Raw genomic sequence first — 19,252 nt, forward strand, 5'->3', positions numbered from 1 at the left:
TGGCATGGAGAGAGACTGTTACTGTGAATCAGGAGGGGGGCGTGTCGTGTCAGTGATCTGTGCTGCTACACACTGCTGTCAGTATTACTGTGAGAGTCAATTGTTATGTGTGCATCACCCATTCTAATGTATTGCCCTCCAGAGTCCTGTTCCCGAGCTACTTACTTACTATATTGAAAACAAGATAAGAAATATGCTTTTTGCCTTAATATCTACCTTAAAGCGGGGGTTCACCCTTAGAGGGCACTTTTCCCCCTTAGATTCCTGCTCGTTTTTACTAGGGGAATCGGCTATTTATTTTAAAATATGTGCAGTACTTACCCGTTTACGAGATGCATCCTCTCCGTCGCTTCCGGGTATGGGCTTCGGGAATGGGCGTTCCTTCTTGATTGACAGTCTTCCGAGAGGCTTCCGACGGTCGCATCCATCGCGTCACGATTTTCCGAAAGAAGCCGAACGTCGGTGCGCAGGCACAGTATAGAGCCGCACCGACGTTCGGCTTCTTTCGGCTACGAGTGACGCGATGGATGCGACCGTCGGAAGCCTCTCGGAAGGCTGTCAATCAAGAAGGAACGCCCGCTCCCGAAGACCCATACCCGGAAGCGACGGAAGAAGATGCAGCTCGAAAACGGGTAAGTACTGCTCATATTTTAATACAAATAGCCGATTCCCCTAGACCGAACGAGCAGGAAGCTAAGGGGAGAAATTTTTTTTTTTTACAAATGGGTGAACTCCCGCTTTAAATCACATTGCATATTGTACTTATTTGTAGCCTACATACTGGAATTTGCACTTAAAATTTTATTTTTTTTTACTTTTGTAACTGCCAGTAAAAACTTGGGGCCAGATTCACATAGAATTGCGGCGGCATAACGTATCGCATTTACGTTACACCGCCGCAAGTTTTACGGGCAAGTGCTTGATTCACAAAGCACTTGCCTGTAAACTTGCGGCGGCGTAGCGTAAATCCGTCCGGCGCAAGCCCGCCTAATTCAAATGGGGCGTGTATCATTTAAATTAGGCGCGTTCCCGCTCCGAACGTGCTCCGTTTTGAAATTTCCCGCCGTGATTTGCGCGAAATGACGTCGCACCGACGTAATCTTTTGAACGGCGGTGTGCGTTACGTCCTTTCCTATTCACGGACGACTTACGCAAAAAAAAAAAAAATTAAAATTCGACGCAGGAACGACGGCCATACTTTAACATGGCAAGTCTAAATATAAGCCACGAAATAGCAGCCGTAACTTTACGCCGTGAAAAGCCGACTAGCGACGACGTAAGAGAATGCGACGACCGCGCGTACCTTCGTGGATCGCCGTAAACAGCTAATTAGCATACCCGACGCGGAAAACGATGTGAACTCCACCCAGCGGGCGCCGAAGTATAACACCTACTATCCGAAGGCGTACGAAGCCGTACGCCTGTCGGATCGAAGCCAGAAGCCGTCGTATCTTGGTTTGAGAATTCAAACTAAAGATACGACGCGGCAAATTTGAAAGTACGTCGGAGTATCAGCAGATACTCCGGCGTACCTTTTCTGTGAATCTGGCCCTTGGTTGTGCCAGTAAATTTTTGGTGTCGTGTCAGTAAATTTCAATCTGGTAGGTTGGCAACACTGTCCTCAATGTGTATGATATTTATAACGTTTGCGCTTTAAAAAAAAATAGCCTTTAAATTAATTCATGAAAAATTGAATAAAAACGAGAAACAAAAACATTAGTATTAATACTTTTATAAAATCTAAACTGAAGTAGACAGAAAAATTGGACAAAAAAAATCTAATCTAAGAATGCTAATGGTCTGATTGTCATTCTAGAAATAAGCGTTTTGTTTTTTTTATCCTCTCGTAGGTAATGCATGAGCTAAAATAATGATTGATGTTATTTTAAAGTTTTCGCTCAGACATTAAATTAGATCCTGTTCTCCAAGTCCTTAGAGAAACCAAAAGGGACTAGTTCTTTAGTTTGCAGTTAAAAAGCGTATTTTTTGGCTTTGTATTTGCTTCACAGCATGTTTGAGCATTCACAAGCAAAGTGCTGTATCCAGTGTGGGAGTTTCCTCAGATAGTTTCCAGGCTGCTGTCACAGCCGGCGGGGACCAGGAGGATAAATTTGGCTGCCTAAGCTATGAGATGGTAGGAGGGACCGCAAGTAGTGGAACTAGTAATGCTGAATTAGCACACCACTCCCCCTTGTTTAACACCTATGTACTATGAATGAAGCTGGCATGAAGCCCTTCCTATCTCTTCAACCATTGGCTGGCCTTGCTGAAGAAAACATTTAAAAAAGGAGAATAGTATGTGTCTGAATAACATCCTAAGGCTGACTGTGACTGAGCTGGGAGGTTCAGCATCATGTACATTCCTCTGGTTGTGTGCTGTGCCTTTGCACTCATTGTACTTGATCCTGTGCTGGCATGGCCATCTCTTAAAAATGACGGTACTGAAATTAAACCAGATGACATCGAAAATTCCAAGACCATAGCGGAAGGTCCTACAACCAACGACAATTATACCTTGAACCAAGCTAAGCACGGAGGAAGATACCTGCATCAAACTACTGATCAAAAAGGTAATATGACAGAAAAAAAGTTGTAAAGTTTAAGCGAATGCTAAGAAAATTGTTTTCATTTTTTTGTTTCACAAATTTTTAAAGTTTAAGCGAATGCTAAGAAAATGTTTTCATTTTTTGTTGTCATTAATCTTTTAATAAGCCTGTGAGTATACACAATAAATGTGTTGCCGTTTATGTTTGTATTAAATCCCAAATCTGTGCCATTTATTTTTATAATAATTTATGTATGTGTTATATTATTGTTTATAATTGCAGCTTTACCTTACTAAAGTTACAAAGTAAATAATGATTTTTTAAATCAATTTATAAAGCGGTATATAGGCAGAGATGTATATGTGCGTATGGGTAAAAGTTTTGTTACGCTATGCTGCATAACTGATGCTTTGAGCTATTAAAATGTTTTTTTTTGCAATAGAAACAGTGGGGTTGATTTACTAAATGCAAATAGACTATGCGCTTTGCAAAGTGCAGTTGCCCTCTTCAAATGCAGTTTCTCCAGAGCTTAGTAAATGAGCAGGAGCTCTGCTAACTTCCATCATCCAATCACGTACAAGGAAAAATGCATTTTTTTTCCTTGCATGTGATTGGGTATTCTTTGCAAAGTGAAGCTTTACTTTATTTACTAAGCCCTGGGGCAACTGCACTTTCAGAGTGCAAATGCACTTTGCAAAGTGCACAGTCTATTTGCCTTTAGTAAATCAACCCCAATGGAATATTATTGCATTGCCATAAAATCTGTAAAACAGATAAAGGTGTGTTCCAGCCTTTTTTTTAAGTTTATTAAAAGTCAGCAGCTACAAAAAGTGTAGCTGCTGGCTTTTAATAAACAGACACTTACCTGCTCCACGGTTCCAGCGACACGCCGGCCGGGGCTCCGCTCCTCGCCCCCCGTCGCCGGCCGCCGTCTTTATTCCTAGTGTGGGCACCCGGCAGTGACAGCTTTCGGCTTCATGGCCGGGCACCCACTGCGTATGCGTGAGCGGCACTGCGCATGCACGAGTGGCGCGGCGCCGTCCAATTGGACAGGCGCTCGCCTACAGGGAGGGGCTGCAATAAGGCGATTAAGCTAATCGCCTTACCAGCCCCTCGGCGGAAGGAGAAAGTGGGACAGGAAGTCCCACTCCTCCTGACCCCCCCCACTACCCCCCCCAAAAAATTACATGCCAAATGTGGCATGTAAGGGGGCAAGGAGGATTAAGCGGAAGTTCCATTTTAAGGTGGAACTCCGCTTTAAGTAATCAGCTAGTGAGTACATAAAAATCTGATCAGGCAAAAAAGTATAAAGGCACATGCCCTTAAGGAGTTTACAATCTATGCCAGATTTAATTTACTCAGGAAACACTGCAGTCATTTCCTGGAATTTACCAAGCAATAATTATTGCAGTTGGATGATTTTAAAATGATTTTCTGCTTATTATCTGCTCGAATGATCTCACTTTTTTATTTAGGAACTTCTAGACAGATGGGTAGAGATAGATAGACAGACAGATAGATAGACAACCTCATTTTTTTTTTAATAACTATATTATACAATTAATATTATATACTTTAAAAAGAGTGTGCATCACATTTGCAGTATAAAGTTAAAGTGGTTCTTCAGCCTGTTTGAAATAAAATTTAAAATCAGTAGGTACAGGATACGCACCCATTCGAGGTTACTGTGCCATGCTCAACGAAACTGATTCTGCGTCTTCAGGTCCAGTCATGTTTACTATGGGCAGCTGGCTGTGATTCCTTATGGCTTTACAGCTGACTGGCCACTGCACATGCATGAGCCGTTCTGCTCTATGCGAATGGTCCCGCAGCTATCTGGGACCTATGATGTGTCCCAGAAGGTTGCGAGTTGGGGGAGAGGACAATTTCTGGTGGATTGCTGCAGCAATCCAATTAGAAATTGGAGTGGGACCTGCCAAAAACAGATACCAACTCCCCCCGAAAAGTGTCATAATAGAATAGGAATAGGAGAGAGGACATAAAGGAGGACTTCTCCTTTAGGGTCAGGTTCCGCTTTAACAAGACCCTATTGAGGTTATTTACGGAAGGCAAATCCACTTTGCTCTACAAGTGCAAACTGCACTTGAAATTGCACTGAAAGTGCAGTCTCTGTAAATCTGAAATGAGGGGAAGCTCTGCTGATTTTATTATCCAATCATGTGGAAGCTAAAATTCATTTTTTTATGTTCCTTGCATGTCCCCCTCGGATCTACAGCGACTGCACTTCCAAGTGCACTTTCAGTGCAATTTCAAGTGCACTTTGCACTTGTAGTTTGCACTTGTAGTGCAAAGTGTATTTGCCTTTCGTAAATAACCCCCAATCAGTCTTTAAACAAATCTGAAGGTCCTTCACATAGGAGAGCTATTGTTTTTCTTTTACAGCACTGCAGACTCTTTAGCATTCAATACTTCTGGGTGTGCTCCACCACACTGTGGTTCCTTTCTCTAACCACTAGTCCCGACAGAGGAACTAGAGGATCTACCCACTGCTCACAGGGGATACAGACACCTGAAACGCCAAGAAGTGTTTTCAGAAGAAGAGAGGTAAGTAGAGCTTAGCATCTATATTACAGGGAACTTAAAGTGGAGGTCCACCCTAAAAAGAAAATAGCCAAAAAGTCTACAAAAAATGTGAAAAATATATAAAAAAATTATACTTACCAGAAATGGCTGTTACTAGGCAGATCGTCCTAATCTGACACTTCCTCGTCCGCGGTGGTCTTCTTTCTTCTCCTCCTCGCGCTGCCTCCTGAGAAATGGGGAGCAGTGTCTTCTGGGACCTTGTGTGCGTCCCAGGAGACATCCGCCCATTCTCATAGCGCCGCGCAACTCGCGCATGAGCAGTAGGGAATCCTAATCTTGCTTACCTCGGTGGATGCAGCATCAGACTGATGCTGCATCTATCCCCCGGCATCTCTGCACTGAGAACTGAGCCACCGAACACCGCCAATGGCTTGGTTCTCACTCCTCCCCGAGCAGAGAGATGCTGACTGTCACTTCTGCTCTACTTCTCTGCGCTCATTGGAGTGCTGAGCAGTGGAGGGGTGGGGAGCGGCCGCCTCAGCGACTCCCTGAGACTGCCATCAATCAAGGCAGTTGGCAGATCCCGACTTGGTGGCAGTGACGTCAGCGGAGAGTGGACTTCAGACCACTCTCCACTGAAAACGAGTCACAGGAGTCGTAGAAAACTCAGTCTGGACTTCTCTTTTAAGCTTTGACAGTAAAACCTGGAAGATGATTGGTTTCTCTACAGAGCTGCAGCAGAGTTTGCACTCTCTAGTTTTAGTAAATGCAGGGCCGTTTGAAGGAATTAGGGGGCCCCAAGCAAAATGAACATGGAGGCCCCAAACCCCCCCCCCCCCCTGCGCGCGCACGGGCAGAACTTTTTTTGGCAGAACACCGGCCGGCAGGGGCGTACCTAGAGCATTTCGCACCCGGGGCAGATCCAATATCTGCCACCCCCCACGTTACAATGTAAAAACACCCAACTGTGCCCTCTGCATCCTTCAATATCTCTTTGTCACTACTGTGTACCCCCTCTCCACAACTGCACCTCTGGACCCCTTTACATTACACAGCACCCTGCACTTCTGGACCCCTTTATATTACACAGCCCCCTGCACCCCTTTACATTAAATAGCACTCTGCACTTCTGGACCCCTTTACATTACACAGCCCTCTGCACCCCTTTACATTAAATAGCACTCTGCACCCCTTTACATTACACAGCCCCCTGCACCTCTGGGCCCCTTTACATTACACAGCACCCTGCACCTCTGGACCCCTTTACATTAGACAGCCCCCCATAGCTCTGGACCCCCTGCATGTTACACAGACTCTTTTCAGTGCAGACCCCCCTTCAGTTCACCCCCCCCCCTCAGTGCAGAGACCCCCTTCAGTGCAAACTCTGTTATGTTTGTGTCCGCTAAGAATGATTTTAGTATATTTTAAGTGAAAATCTTGTTTTGATATATTTGAGGGGGGCCCTGCCAGGTAGGCTGTACAGGGACCTGTGATTTCTAACAGCAGCCCTGCAGAAGTCCATCAGGTCAAAAAAATATTGGATCATGTAAGGTTAAATAGTATTTCATCTGGCCTTTGTGTTTCCTATTTACTGTGTCAAGGTGGCTTTTCAGGAGTGGTTGAGTATAGTATAAAATTTATGTAAAATATAATTGCATAATTAAATGAATTATTCTATAAAATGTATGTTCATTACTTATATTATATGGAATGCATACACTTTATTTTGAAGCTGAACTCCAGACAAACATAAAGAACTAAATACACATAAAATACGGTACATTTTTTGGCGCGTACACACGGAATTTCCGACAAGAAAAGTTTGATTGTGAGATTTTGGTCGGAAATTCCAACCGTGTGAAGGCCCCATCTGACTTTTTCTGTCGGAATTTCCAACAGCAAAAATTTGAGAGCTGGTTCTCAAATTTTCGAAATGGAAAAGTTCTTGTCAGAAATTCCATTCATCTGTATGCAAACACGCATACTCGACGCATGCTCGGAAGCATTGAACTTAATTTTTCTCAGCTCGTCGTAGTGTTATATGTCACTGCGTTCTTGACAGTCGGAATTTTATGTGACCGTGTGTGTGCAACACAGGTTTGTGCCAAAATTCCGATCGGAATTTCCGATCGTGTGTACGTGGCATTACTCTACATTTCTGAAGAGAGAATATTTATTTGATATGTTTTGTTATGGAAAGTAGGAGAAACAGACATTAAAATGATAATGCTTATTTCAATTTTTTTATTTTTTTTGACTATTTTGGGGCCTTTGCCTTGAGCAAGCAATAACTGAATAGCTTAAAGTCTACAGAGATTGTCATGCATCAGCTTGGCAAGCACCATAAGTGACCATTAATTTGTATTGAACAATAACATATGTATTATGACAAGTGGAAATTCTGTTTTTTCAAATAATCAGTAATAATAATATTTCAGTAATTAGTAATAACAAAATAAAGTTTACTCATATAGACAATAAAATAAAATAAAGATTAATAATAATAATAATAATAATCATCATTTAATCAATAAAAATAAATTATTATTATTATTATTATTATTATTATTATTATTATTATTATTATATATTAATATTTCCACTTAAAGAGAACTTTTCTGAACTTGACCATTTAATTTGAATGTGAGAGGTTAGAGATGTTTGTTATTTGACACTATTGTGCTATACATTCAAGGTATCAGCCTCAAGTAAAGATGGGTAAAGGGAAATAGTACTGTTTTATTAATAAACCCGAGCAAAATAATTAAATTTGTCTTTTCTTTCGTTCGGGAAGTTGCCCTTTAAACAGGCACGCGCATAGGCTCCGGGGACACGCTGCGGGCATGTGCGTGCCTACTAGGGCGTCATAAAGGGCCGATGTACAGCTACGACGGCTCACCCAGGAGAGCCATCCTGCCGCAGTATACCTGCAGCGGCTGGTTGGAAAAGGGGTTAAAAACTATAAAGTAGCCCTACCTGAAAAGAGAACAACTATTACTCTATGGCCTCGTACACACGACCGGTTTCCTCGGCAGAATCCATCAAGAAACTTGCTGGGAGATATTTTTTTGCCGAGGAAACCGGTCGTGTGTACATTTTCGTCGAGGAAACTGTCGAGAAACTCGACGAGCCAAAAAGAGAGCAAGTTCTCTATTTCCTCGACGGGAGTCTCAAATTGGCTCGTCGAGTTCCTGGTCGGGCTGGTTTCCGACGAGAAACTCGAGCGTGTGTATGCTAAGAAACTCGCGCTTGTTCAGAATAAAGTATGAGACGGGAGTAAAAGTAGCATTTGTAATGGAGATAATTTTAGAAGAACCGATAACGGAAATGGAAATTCGTAACAATTTAAAGGAGTCACCAAAGGGGAAAAGCCCAGGCCCCGATGGGTTAACAACTGCATATTACCTAAAGTTCAGTGACATTCTGATCCCCAGGATGTGCTCTTATATAAACGGTATTGGTTCAAATTGGGATATTCGCCGAGAGGCATTAGAGGCCGCTATTACAATAATTCCCAAGATAGGTAAAGATCCCTCCTTATGTTCTAGTTTTAGACCCATCTCGCTATTAAATGCGGACGTAAAATTGTTTGCCAAAATCTTAGCCGGGAGAATGAAAATAATCATGAAAGATTTAGTACATACTGATCAAGTAGGCTTTGTCCCTGGGAGGGAAGGTAGGGACAACAGCATCAGAACACTCCTGTTAACACAGACATTAAAAGATAGTAAATCCCCAGGTCTACTCCTGTCTATAGACGCCGAAAAGGCGTTCGACAGGGTAGACTGGGGATTTCTACTGAACACATTGGAGTTCATTGGGATCGGTCCAAAAATGATGGGGTGGATAAATGCTCTGTATAAACACCCAACAGCAAGAGTCAAAGTGAATGGGACACTATCAGGGACTTTTGAGATGTTCAATGGGACCAGACAGGGGTGCCCCCTGTCCCCTCTTTTATTTATTTTATCTTTGGAACCATTGCTGGACGGGATTAGAAATAACCCGGACATCAGGGGGATTCAAACAAATGATGGGGAACATAAACTCGCAGCATTCGCCGACGATATCTTACTATATATAACGAACCCAACTATAACCCTCCCGAATCTATTAAAAACTCTTAAACTGTATGGAGATGTGTCAAATTTCAAAATCAATCCTCTAAAATCAGAAATCCTTAATATTAGCGTGAACGCACAGGACGTACGGAGATATAAGCAAGAGTTTCCATTTATTTGGAAAGATATCGAGATAAAATATTTGGGAGTTAATATCACAGCATCCCCGGAGCTAATTTACCTACAGAATTTTATCCCGTTATTAAATGATATTAAAATTGATTTAAAGAGAATTGCATCTAGACAAAGATCTTTACTAGGGAGAATAAATTGTTTTAAAATGTTTATTCTCCCTAAGATATTATATAAAATTCAAATGTTACCAATCGTATTACCGGGTGCTTACTTTAAAATATTAAAACAGTTATTAAATAGGTTTATATGGCGGAGCAAAAAACCGCGCATAAGTATGGAAATATTAATTAGAGATAAGGAACGTGGTGGTTTGGGGGTACCTGATATCTACACATATTACACGGCTATTCACATGGCACGGGTGGTTGATTGGGTTAGAGATAACAATGAGAAAAGGTGGGTTAGATTAGAAAGTTGCTCAAACAAGTCACTGTTAGGAAAAGAGATTTGGATACCGCCATATTTCAGACAACAAAATACGCACATGCACACGATCACATTGGCATCCATGTCCATATGGGATAGGACACACAAAAAGCACAGATGGGGCTTTAACTCCCCATTAATCCCTCTATTCGACACAAATTTTTTTGCACCAGGGAAAATAGGCCTGTTTGGTAACTGGATTAAAAAACCAGATGCACAATTAAAAGATATATTAAAAGACGGCAAAATTCTTACCTACCAGGAATTAAGTAAAAAAAAAGAATTGTTTGAGCTGAACTGGTGGCGATATATGCAGCTGACGCATTTTGTAGATTCCTTCCCCTCCCCCCCGAGGTCAGATAGAAATCTGCTCCCTTTGGAGCGTTTGTGTGTGGCACCAAAAGGAAGAGGCGGGATCTCCTCAATTTACAAAATTTTGATGGGATTGAAAGATCCCGGTTTCCCTCCTTATATTAATAAATGGGAAGAGGAATTGGGAACGGGTAAAACCGAGTTAGAGGTCAGGAAAATATTAAAAAAGACGCATACTAGTTCAACTAACTGTGCATTAATCGAAATGAACTTCAAATGTTTAGCACGGTGGTATATAACCCCGGTCATAGCACACCGTTTTCGAGATGATACCTCCAAATATTGTTGGAGGGGCTGTCTTGAAGTGGGTACTATGTCACATATATGGTGGACCTGTCCAAAAATTAAAACATACTGGAATAACGTATTATTAGTAATTGAGGAGATAACCGGAATTAAAATACCCCCTGATCCATGGGTTTGTCTGTTCCACGGGACAGAAATGTCAACCAAACAGTATATGAGAACTTTACTTCCCCACGTACTAGATGCAGCAAAGAGTCTGATCCCCAAACAATGGAAGGACCCTATGAGTCCAACAGAGAGGAGCTGGTTTTGCAGAATCAATGATATATATTATGCTGAACAGCTCAGGTTCATGGGAGAGGAAGGAGAAGGAGGATTTAAATTAAAATGGCAGGATTGGGTTAATTTTAAACTTTCATCGAGGTATATAGATAGGATGATATAGTGTAAGAAGTATAATGGGCAAAGAGAGATACAATACGAGACTGAATTTCGGAGATAGGGGAGGGCGGAGGGTGGGGTTAAGGGATGAGGGTGGGATGAGGGTCTGTTCGGCTAGGGGAAATTAATGAATTCATTCACATATTTAAGTATTTTTTTTTTTCTCTTTTGTATATTTATTGACATATATTTAAACGCACTTTTGCAATAACAAAATGACCAAAAAAAAAAAAAAAGGTTTCCCACCATGATGTGAACTAAGGAGACTGCGAATGAACGCAAATTGATTAAGTTTCCTGATAGTTCTCTGAGGCGGAACAAAAAAAAAAAAGTAATGGAGATAACACATTTTTCAAGCTGTAACAGACTGAAAAGTGCAAATCGTCTCTTAACAAACTTTTACTTAACACGCAAACACATGAGATTAGCAAAACCAGCCCCAAGAGTTTAGCCAGTGGAATCGAACTTCCCCTGCCGTTGTATGTGTTGTATGTCACCGCGTTTGAGAACGAGGAGATTTTGTCTTGACAGTGTGTACGCAAAGCAAGCTTGTCGAGTTCCTTGACAAGCCTAACAAGGAACTCGACAAGGAAAACGATGTGTTTCGCCCGACGAGTAATTCAGTCGTGTGTACGAGGCCTATTACTTACATGTTCTGCTGCCTGCAGTGTTAATGTTGGCAGCAAATTTCAATTAAGTTTCAGTCTTAAGCCTCGTACACATGACCGAGTTTCTCGGCAAAAAACAGCAAGAAACTTGCTGGGAGATATTTTTTTGCAGAGGAAACCGGTCGTGTGTACATTTTCATTGAAAAAAAAAGAGAGCAAGTTCTCTATTTCCTCGACGGGAATGGAGAAACTTGCCTTGTCGAGTTCCTCAACAGCCTACCCTGATGAATAGACAAGGTCTCGAAAGGCGTAGGGCCTGAATGAACCCCTGTGGATACGTCAGACACCTACCCACCTATGAATTTTGAGTTTAATATTTATATTTTGTATTTATTGTATAAATAAACTTTTACTATTATCATTACACCCCCTCACTCTATGTACTGTTACCATTAAAGCCCCACCCTGGGGGATTCCTCTTTTTCCTGTCACAGCATACAGTAGTTCAGACAAAAACAAAGGTAGAGAAGCGCCTCTAAGTGCAGTAAGACGTTGTATTTTAATAGACCTCACAACAGGGCTACTTACAATAGATAGGTAAACAGGCACATCAATAAGTGTAGGTCCGGAATGCCAGTACAGGCGTTCTGGACCTACACTTATTGATGTGCCTGTTGTTTTCCTATCTATTGTAAGAGGCCAGGAGTGGGCCCATACAACAGGGAGCTGTAACTAGTGACCTAAGAAATCACATAGAGCTGAGGATGCCAGTCTGAGGGATCAGTGAAAAGAGCAGCAGCACTGCTGAATGCGAAGCCAGGTGGCTTGCCATTTTCTGTTATGTTTTGCTGTTGAAAATCTCCTGCATGGGCAACTGTTTATGGACCTTTTTACTTTTGCTTTTGTTTAATACAAGTGGGCTGGAAAGCCTTAAAGACACAGTTAGGAATGGCAGAGACTCACTACAAATCTACCACTGAGCTAAACAACCCCAACATCACAATATACTGTATATTTTCTTTCTTTGTATCCAAAAGTAGGACCATGCCGTTGAACTGACAGCCTAGCCCTGCAGATCACTCTAGAACAGCTACTCTCTCACTGTTAGACCCCATTCACACTGGGGCTTTTTTCAGGTGCTTTAACATTTAAAAAAGTGCCTGTAAAGCGCCTGAAAGAAGCCTCATCTGCAATCCCAATGTGAAAGCCTGAGTGCTTTCACACTGAGGCGCTGTGCTGGCAGGGCGTCAAAAAAAGTCCTGCAAGCAGCTTCTTTGCAGCGCTTTAGGAGCATTGAATACACCGCTCCTAAAGCACCCCTTCCCATTGAGGCGCTTTTTTAATGACAAAGTGCCTGAAAAACGCCTCAGTGTGAAAGGGGTCTTAGCAGAGCTTTACCGGAATTTTACGGGCGCTGGCAGTGTGAAAGGGCTCTGAAAGCACTCAGGCTTTCACATTGGGATTGCAGATGAGGCTTCTTTCAGGCGCTTTACAGGCGCTTTTTCTAACGCTAAAGAGCCTGAAAAACTCCCCAGCATGGAAGGGGTCTTATTCTGGGGTTATACAGCAAGGTAAAGTGGTTCTAAAGGCAGAAGTTTTTTTTATCTTGATGCATTCTATGCATTAAGATAAAAAAAACTTCTGTGTGCTGCAGCCCCCTAAGCCCCCTAATACTTACCCATCTTGATCCAGCGATGTTGTATGAGAGACTCGGCTGTCCAGGACTATCCCTTCTGATTGGTGGAGACACAGCAGCGGCACCATTGGCACCCACTGCTCTCAATCAAAGCCAGCAAACCAATGAAAGGAGAGAGTGAGCGGAGCTGAGACACAGGTTTGTGTCTAAATTAACACACAATGCAGCAGGTCAGCTTGGATGCCCCCATAGCAAGCTGCTTGCAGTGGAGGCACTTGGCAGGAGGGAGGGGTCGGGAGGGCTGGCAAAGGGACCAAGAAGACAAGGATCTGGGCTGCTCTGTGCAAAACCTACTGCACAGAGCAGGTAAGTATAACAAGTTTGTTATATAAAAAAATACTTTAATATCACTTTAATTTGTGTACTAGGAGGCAATTTCAATGCTCATGTCCCAGTATGATATGATGGTCTGGGCTACCATTTGGACAGATGGGTCCTGTTTTTTGTATCAAAAGCGTCAATATTACAGGTTGCAGTACAATGTATAAAATCCAGTACAGACCAATAAATGTGCCAGAAACTGGTGAACATGCTTAAAAAAACAGTACTATACTGGGAAAAATATTCAGTAGTGAAAGTGTTACTAGTTTCTTTTTACAGCATAAATACCAAATAGATCTAATAACCTCTAGGCACATGAGTTGGTATCTTTAAGTATGTTAGAGCTTTATGCAATAACAAGCCAACACAATCCCATTCATCACTTCAATTTGTCAGGCCATTGTGATTTTACATGTAAATATCAACATTTATCTTCATGAGTCACACCATACTTGATTTGTGATCAGAAATAGCCGGGAGACAGAGGTACTGCAACAATAAGTATTACATTGTCGACCTGATACTATCTTAGCAGTGTATGAGATACGTGCAGTTGGACGCCTTTCACACTGTGCCGTCCATAGCGTTGGTGGTAAAATAGCGATAAAACACTGCTATTTTTACCGTCGGATTTGTGGCATATTTCGGCCGCTAGCAAGGCACTTTTAACCCCCTGCTAGCAGCCCAGAAAGGGTTATAACCACCCCCAAAAACTGGATGGGTAGACCTGAAATTCTGTATCCACTACATAGGGTAAGGAGGTACATCTACCCACAAAAACTCAGCTGCAAACTTTTAGACAGTATTGTTAGGCCCCTTTCACACGGGGGAGCGGAGGTGCGGTGGCGGTATAGCAGCGCGATCTTTAGCGCCGCTATACCGTCGTATTTATCGTGATATTCGGACGCTAGCGGTGCAGTTTTAACCCCCGCTAGCAGCCGAAAAAGAGTTAATACCGCCGGCAATGCGCCTCTGCGGTTTCCCATTGATTTCATGCGAAGGAGTGGTATAGGAGCGGTAAACTCCCCGCTCCTATACCGATCCAAAGATGCGGCTAGCAGGACTTTTAGAGTGGTCCTGCTAGCGCACCGCTTCAGTGTGAAAGCCTTCGGGCTTTCACACTGAAGACTGCAGGGCACAATTTTTTCAGGCGGTATAGCAGCACTATTTTTTATTGTCAGTGTGAAAGGGGCCTTACAGATTTCACTTACAAATGGCAAAGATGGTGATTGTAGTATGACGACTAAAATTTTAGAAACATTATACTAAAGAAAATGGTCACCACTGGCGCTATAATCCATATATAAGCTGTACTTAATAATATGTATGTTGTGTATGCAACATAAGTAAACTTTTGGTCGAAAGTGAATGATTCAATGCTGTGCAGCATAGATAGTCCAGCATTTGTGAAAATGTCTATGACTGCCTCCATACTATGTACAGGTCTCTTTATTTTTCCTATATTACATAATTAGCCCTCATTACTAGTCAATCTAAGGTCAGCATATTTGTAAAATATCTTGTGGTCACCTAAAATTTGAGAGAAATCACTATTGTGCTTTTTGATCTTTTTGGAAAAAAATAAATTGTGTGTTAAAGTATATCTAAACGCAGGAACAAAAAATGTAATATATTGCAGCATACCAACCCTTATATGTGGTGGCTGAATACGTTTTTCTAGATTTGCTGTCCTACGGTGACAACGCTCACTCATTTGTCTGTATTTATGGAGGAGCATTGCTCTCCCTGTAGGACAGGAAATATATTAGAGCAACGGTACACACCCCACCCTCTCCTTATCACCATAACATAAGAAGGGGGTGTTCTGTTGTCCTAATATACTTCCTGATAACATTGTTTAAAAATTGGGAAAATATTAAGAAGCGCCTAGTACAAAAGTTCATATCACTCAGAGGTATTTTAAAAAATGTTTTTTGGGTAAGAGCCTCAATTAAAGTAGAAGCCCATCCTAAAACGAAAATCCCTACATCGATAGACATCCACGATCTAACACTAACCTATCTACCCCCGTAAAGAAAAAATCAGCATACCTACCTTTACTGAAGCCCCTGCCGACCCGATCCCACACTGAGCTGTCAGCTGCGGCTTTGCTGTGGAGGAGGGTGCAGAGGACACATCTGACAACAGAAGCCTCATAGTAACTCTATGGGTGACATTACAACCCATTCATTTCACAGCCGTTGTTGGTTGTGTCCTCTGCAGAGCTTCCGTAACTGGAGATCAGGCCAGATCGGCTTCAGAAAAGGTATGTATACAGATTATTTCTTTACAGGGTTAGATAGGTTAGTGTTCGATTGTGGATGCAGTGATTTTAGTTTTAGGGTGGACTTACACTTGCGTATTGGGGAAAGGCCTCAGTCTTCCTCCGGGCTGGAGCAGTAGTTGTTATTAGAATCATAATGAGTTGCAATAGGAGATCTATATTAGGAATTGGTAATGACTGTCAAATCGTAATGGCACTCTGAACTGCTGGCAGGGTCTGTAGTGTAGCTGGACCTTGTTCTGGTTCTAGGTTATCACAATTAGAGAGCTCAGCGGATGATAAACTTTTGGGATGAGTATCAAGGAGTTTAACTCGAACAACGTATATTCGATCCTTCTTTGAATTAATGCTAGTAGCATATGGATTAAAAATAGTTACTGTTGATTGACAGAGTTTTGTTCCACTGAACTGCCAGCAGGGTGATCAGATTTTTTGAGATAAGGCTGCACAGGACAATTCTCGATTTCTGGCAGAATCAACAGGTATTTTTTGTGCTTATTGAAGAATTTCAATTGTATATTTAACCAAAATGGAGAAAATAAGAGAAGTTCATTGTTGGGGTTTACATATACCATATATACTCGAGTTTGAGCCGAGTTTTTCAGCCCTTTTTTAGGGTGAAAATGCCCCCCTCGGCTTATACTCGAGTCAGTGTACCTGAACGATGTGACGCTCCTTCGCACGGCGGCAACCACTACTATAGGTCGTGGCTTCGGCCTAGTCTTTGGATCCGGCGGATCTTGCTCCTCCCGGCATCTCCACCAGCACTGTATCCCGGCCTCCCTGGTATCTGGCTCCCTCACAGCTCGCAGATCCTGCTCCACGGGCTTCCGACCATGCGGGAATCTGCACAGCGGCACCCCCAAATCCAGACCGCGGCTTCGGCCTAGTCCCGGGCTCCGGCGGCCATCTTGGTACTCCTGGCCTCTCCACCAGCGTTGCATCCCTTCTTTCCTGGCTTCTGCACTCAGGCCTACGGACGCTTCCTGCATCCTCCAGCAGAGTGGCACAGTGAGGTTGCAATTAGCACAGTGATGTTGCTATGGGCACAGTGATGTTGTAATGGGCACAGTAATGTTGTAATGGGCACAGTAATGTTGTAATGGGCACAGTGATAGTGGACAGTCAGGTTGGGCACAGTGAGGTTGCAATGGGCACAGTGATGTTGCAATGGGCACAGTGATGTTGCAATGGGTACAGTGATGTTGGGCACAGTGAGGCGTGCAAATGGGCACAGTGAGGCATGCAAATGGGCACAGTGAAGCTGCAAATGGGCATTGTTGACCCTCTTTTTCGCTTAAAGTAGCTGCTACATTCTTACCCTAGGCTTATACTCGAGTCAATAAGTTTTTCCATTTTTTTGTGGCAAAATGTGATACCTCGGCTTATACTCGGGACGGCTTATACTCGAGTATATACGGTACTTTAAACAGTTCTGAAATCATACTGGACCACTAGGAGAAAACATATTTGTTCAGAGCACAGATACAGTGGTATTAAAACTTGTGTATCTGTAGATGGAATCCAAACACACATAATCTCATTTCCCAGTTTACATCGATCATCAAAGATCCCTGTGCTAAACTGGAGAAGAAATGTTCTTTTATTCAGTGACTGATATCATTCTCAGAACAAGAATGCCTCAGACACCCACACAGGAAATTACTGAATGGATTTCACAAATGCAGCAATACAGTTTGCATTCTGGTTTTAATTAATTTCAGCCAGGGCAATCCATTTAAAGGCTGCCAATTAAATCAGAGAGCTCTTTCATGTCCATTGGTGGTATGTAGAAGTACAATAAGCACGCAGAGCCTTGCTGTGAAGCCTTCACACTGACAACTAACAAATCGAAAAGAGACCCAGGGGTTATCATAGCTGATGACCTCAAAGGGGCAAACACTGTGACAAAGCACCAGGGGTTGCGGTAAAACACTTAACATAATGCAACTATTTTATTCCTCAATGCACTGCTTATGAATCTGCATATCTGTTTTTACTGAAAGAGCATTTTTTGTTTTTTGATTCTAAAGGAGGTTGCCAAATCCATAAATTGCCTGTAACCCTTAACAACCGTGGACAATTTTATTTCTTCATGCATTTTAGATACTGTAAAAGAACTTTGATTACTTACTATTAATATGATAGAATAGAATAAATTCCATGCTATAAAACGTACCCGAGGGGGTAAGAATTAATGACATTTTTTCAATGACAAATAATTTTTTCAGTAATAAAAGAATAAGGCAATTAAATTGCTTTGTTGCATGATGTAAGAATTGTGTAGGCTACATAGGAGTTTCAAAGCAGCACCAGGCCACAAGTAATAGTGAGGTCAGGAACAAAAAGGAAATTATTTGGAAAGCAGTAGGAATAGATCATTTCAACTTCTTTAACCATTTGCCGACCAGCTGCCGTCATTATCCCAAAAACCATTGTAGCTGTACGTCGGCCCTTTAAATGCCTATACCGGGCGCGCGGTCGTGGACATGAGAGCCAGAACAGGGACGTGTGTGTGTGTAAACACAAATCCATGTTCTGTGAGGAGAGGAGAGGAGAGGCAGATCCTTTGGTCCTACTAGCTAAGAACAACAATATGTTTCCTCCTCTATTCACTCCCACCCCCCCACAGTTAGAAACCAAAACGAGGGAACACATTTAACCCCTTGATCACCCCTAGTGTTAACCCCTTACCTACCAGTGACATTTATACAGTAATCAGTGCATTTTTATAGCACTGATCGCTGTATTGGTGTCAGTGGTCCCAAAAAATTGTCAAAGGTGTCCCTGTCCGCCGCAATATTGCAGTACCGCTAACAATCGCTGATTGCTGCCATTATTGGTAAAAAATAAAAATGCCATAAATCTATCTTATACTGTAGTTTGTAGACGCTATAACTTTTGCACAAACCAATCAATATACACTTATTGTGATTTTTTTTTTTACAAAAAATATGTAGAAGAATATATATTGGCCAAAACTGTATTTTTGAAAACTGATAGAAAAAAAAGGCAAGTATTATTGTAGAAATAGAATACCTGACGAGACATCTACATACAATATTGCCGGTTATAAAACTTGGGTGAAATATGCAGAACAAATAATCAAAGATAATATAAAGCAACATCTGATCGGTTGAGTATGATTCAATGCTTCTGTATCACGACAGAGTCTAGACTGCCAGAGTGCGTGTTGGAGAAAAGAGGAAAAGGGAAATGTAGTGAGAAGGTTAGCAAGTGTCAAGAAAATGAAAAAGAGCGGAAATAGAGAGATAAAGAGTTAGGGTGCATTCACACCACGATTTTATCATCCTACTTGTTCTCACGATTCTTAGGTTTGAAATCGTACAAATCTGTATGGCAAAACGTATCCATTCACTTCCATTCATTAATGTAGGTCCCCAAGTGCATCCGATTTGATCCGCATCAGATTTGATACGATTTAAAATCGCATCAAAAATCGTGTTTGACCACGATTTTTGGTCCTGATTTGAAATCGTATTAAAATCGTG

At 42.1% G+C, this 19,252-nt stretch overlaps 1 protein-coding gene across 1 annotated transcript in view; it reads left to right on the top strand.

The window, feature by feature from the left end:
- Window positions 1-2,114: 2,114 nt before the first annotated feature.
- The window catches only part of SOST (sclerostin), a 38,214-nt gene continuing 21,076 nt past the window's right edge, over window positions 2,115-19,252 (top strand). Inside the window, exon 1 of the mRNA XM_040330221.1 lies at window positions 2,115-2,570. Within this exon, the coding sequence (XP_040186155.1) occupies window positions 2,354-2,570 (217 nt within the window). The 5' untranslated portion in view covers window positions 2,115-2,353. The remainder of the gene's footprint in view (window positions 2,571-19,252) is intronic.

The sequence above is a fragment of the Rana temporaria genome, chromosome 12 (genome assembly GCF_905171775.1).
Source record: "Rana temporaria chromosome 12, aRanTem1.1, whole genome shotgun sequence".
In the NCBI taxonomy this organism is placed as follows: Eukaryota; Metazoa; Chordata; class Amphibia; order Anura; family Ranidae; genus Rana; species Rana temporaria.